The sequence below is a fragment of the Ammodytes marinus genome, assembly GCF_949987685.1.
Source record: "Ammodytes marinus genome assembly, chromosome: 3".
Taxonomy (NCBI): domain Eukaryota; kingdom Metazoa; phylum Chordata; class Actinopteri; order Uranoscopiformes; family Ammodytidae; genus Ammodytes; species Ammodytes marinus.
This window is the reverse complement of record NC_137232.1, coordinates 34,480,476-34,482,975: the sequence shown is the minus strand read 5'-3', so window position 1 is coordinate 34,482,975 and position 2,500 is coordinate 34,480,476. Positions and strand designations below refer to the sequence as shown.

At 41.5% G+C, this 2,500-nt stretch overlaps 1 protein-coding gene across 1 annotated transcript in view; it reads left to right on the top strand.

The window, feature by feature from the left end:
• LOC307271353 (transmembrane protein 87A) overlaps window positions 1-2,500 on the top strand; it is a 28,553-nt gene that overhangs the window by 7,344 nt on the left and 18,709 nt on the right. Inside the window, exon 8 of the mRNA XM_080053774.1 lies at window positions 873-993. Within this exon, the coding sequence (XP_079909900.1) occupies window positions 873-993 (121 nt within the window). The remainder of the gene's footprint in view (window positions 1-872; window positions 994-2,500) is intronic.

Sequence of the window (2,500 nt, the reverse complement as noted above, 5' to 3'; positions counted from 1 at the left end):
CCCCCCCCTTCTAAATCCAAGTTCTAAATCCCTGTTGTGTTTTGAAAGATCTCTTAAAAAAGTCTCCGTGGGTCACTTGACAAGAAAATTTTCCGAGACATTTGAAATCGTGAATTTGAAAATTTGTCATAGGGTTTTTTCATAATACATTTTTTCTCTAGGACAATTTTCTTGTCCCCATGGAGACTGCTCATGCCAATTTCCACGCTTTCAAACATTGCGAAATCATGAACAGGTTTTTTTTTAAGTTGAACCTTAATCTTGAAAGTGCTTAGATTTTACTTACCGTAATTTTCGGACTATAAGCCGCGACTTTTTCCCCATTTTTCGACCCTGTTATTACACAGCACATTATATGTTCTGCAGCTAGTAGCTACTATTGCTCTAAATGGTGAATACACTTGAATACGTTATGCAAATATGCAACTTGTTTGTTGAAATGTTAATAAATGGGAGCTTCCTCAAGCAGCCATCTCTTTCCCGACAATCCCCTCTGTGCACAAACTCTTACATATGGTAATTAAACATTATAACACCTGCGGCTTATTGTCCAGTGCGGCTTATAGTGCGGAAAATACGGTACAAGGAAATGAATGAACTTTTGCACCATATTCAAATTTTTTGAGTTTCACCTTTATATATCTTGCTCAGCGTGAATTAAACTGTGTGTGTGTGTGTGTGTGTGTGTGTGTGTGTGTGTGTGTGTGTGTGTGTGTGTGTGTGTGTGTGTGTGTGTGTGTGTGTGTGTGTGTGTGTGTGTGTGTGTGTGTGTGTGTGTGTGTGTGTGTGTGTGTGTGTGTGTGTGTGTGTGTGTGTGTGTGTGTGTGTGTGTGTGTGTGTGTGTGTGTGTGTGTGTGTGTGTGTGATGTCAGGTTGGTCCTCAGATAGACGCAGTAGCAGAGAGTTGGGAGGACGGACCGTACATGTTCATCCTTCACATCAAAGAAATCAACCACGACACAGCAAACCCTCCTGCGCCATGGAGCCTGCAGCGTATGTGTTACTGCTAGGATAATGTATACACACACAGACAGACAGACTCACACACAGACAGACAGACAGACAGACACACACACAGACAGACAGACAGACAGACTCACACACTGACAGACAGACAGACAGACAGACAGACTCACAGACAGACAGACAGACACAGCAAACCCTCCTGCACCATGGAGCCTGCAGCGTATGTATTACTGCTAGGATAATGTATACACACACACATCATGTTAACACACACACGCACCAGGGATGGAAATTAACTTTTTTGCCTACCAGCCACTGTGGCAGGTAGATTTAAAAATCTACCAGCCACTCATCTTTTTTACCAGCCACTTTTTATACGCAATATCTTTTTTAATATATGCGTTAATGTTAAACAATACAATAGTAAGAATAGCTAATGAAAGTGTTTTTCATACAAATGTTTTCCATCAGAAGTCATTTGTACTGTAAGTAGGTGCTACCAAGGAACTGAGTTGCAAATTAAATGGTACACTCTTACTATATATGATACACAATACACGCCATCTTTATTTCAAAACATTGTATAATTGAACTCCATATATACTCTGGGTTCAATGCAACTTTTTTTCCCAACTGGCCCGCTTGGCCAATAGATCCGAGTTTTACTGGCCCCTTGTATATTTTCACTGGCCCTGCAGACACCTTTTTTTCATCATTTAGTCAATAATTATAATACAGTATTGAAGTTACCTTTAGATTTCTTTTTTCTTTTTAGTTAATGATATGAAATGTTGATATTGTTTATCACTTTCTCCATATGCATTAGGGATGTGAATGTGTCGACACATTGACCGGTTTTCCACTTGCACTCAAGTCGAATTTAAAAATAGAAATCTGAAAATCAGGGAGTTATGCCGTTTTATTAATGGGAGATGTCACCGTGTCACGTCTGGTCGTGAGCGCGCTGCAGGAGCGTCACTTCTGCAAGGTGCGTGCATGAAGTAATCAGCTACACATAAGAGTCCGGTGTGGGACCATTTTTTCACTGTTGATAAAAAACAGTGCAGTGCAAAAGATGCAGCATAATGTTAAACGCTCGTCTGAGACTATGACGTTAAATCATCTAGAAACACACGATGCCTTCGTCCGAGCAAAGCAGCGTTTCACCGTGAGATCACTAGTGAGTGCGCGAGCCACCGCACGGGGAAGAACTCTGTGGTTTGAGGCTCAAATAATAACCGGGGATATTCTCCCCGTTAGCGATATCGATGGGAAAGGCTTCCCTGTTTGTATGCGATCTGATTGTATGTCTCAAGCCTTAAATACAAAGCCATGTCGGCAAACTGACTGCGCGACTCAAGGGACTGTATGTGAGCCGAATCCCTCCGTTAGTTTCTGTTTCAGCCGACACAATTAAAATCACCTCTAAGCACGGACAGCGTTTAAATAAAGCATCTCATTTGTATTACCATTAGGGCTTAGATGCAAATACTGTAACAACGGCGGCAGCTCTGTTGCTTAAAGGAAAAGCGCA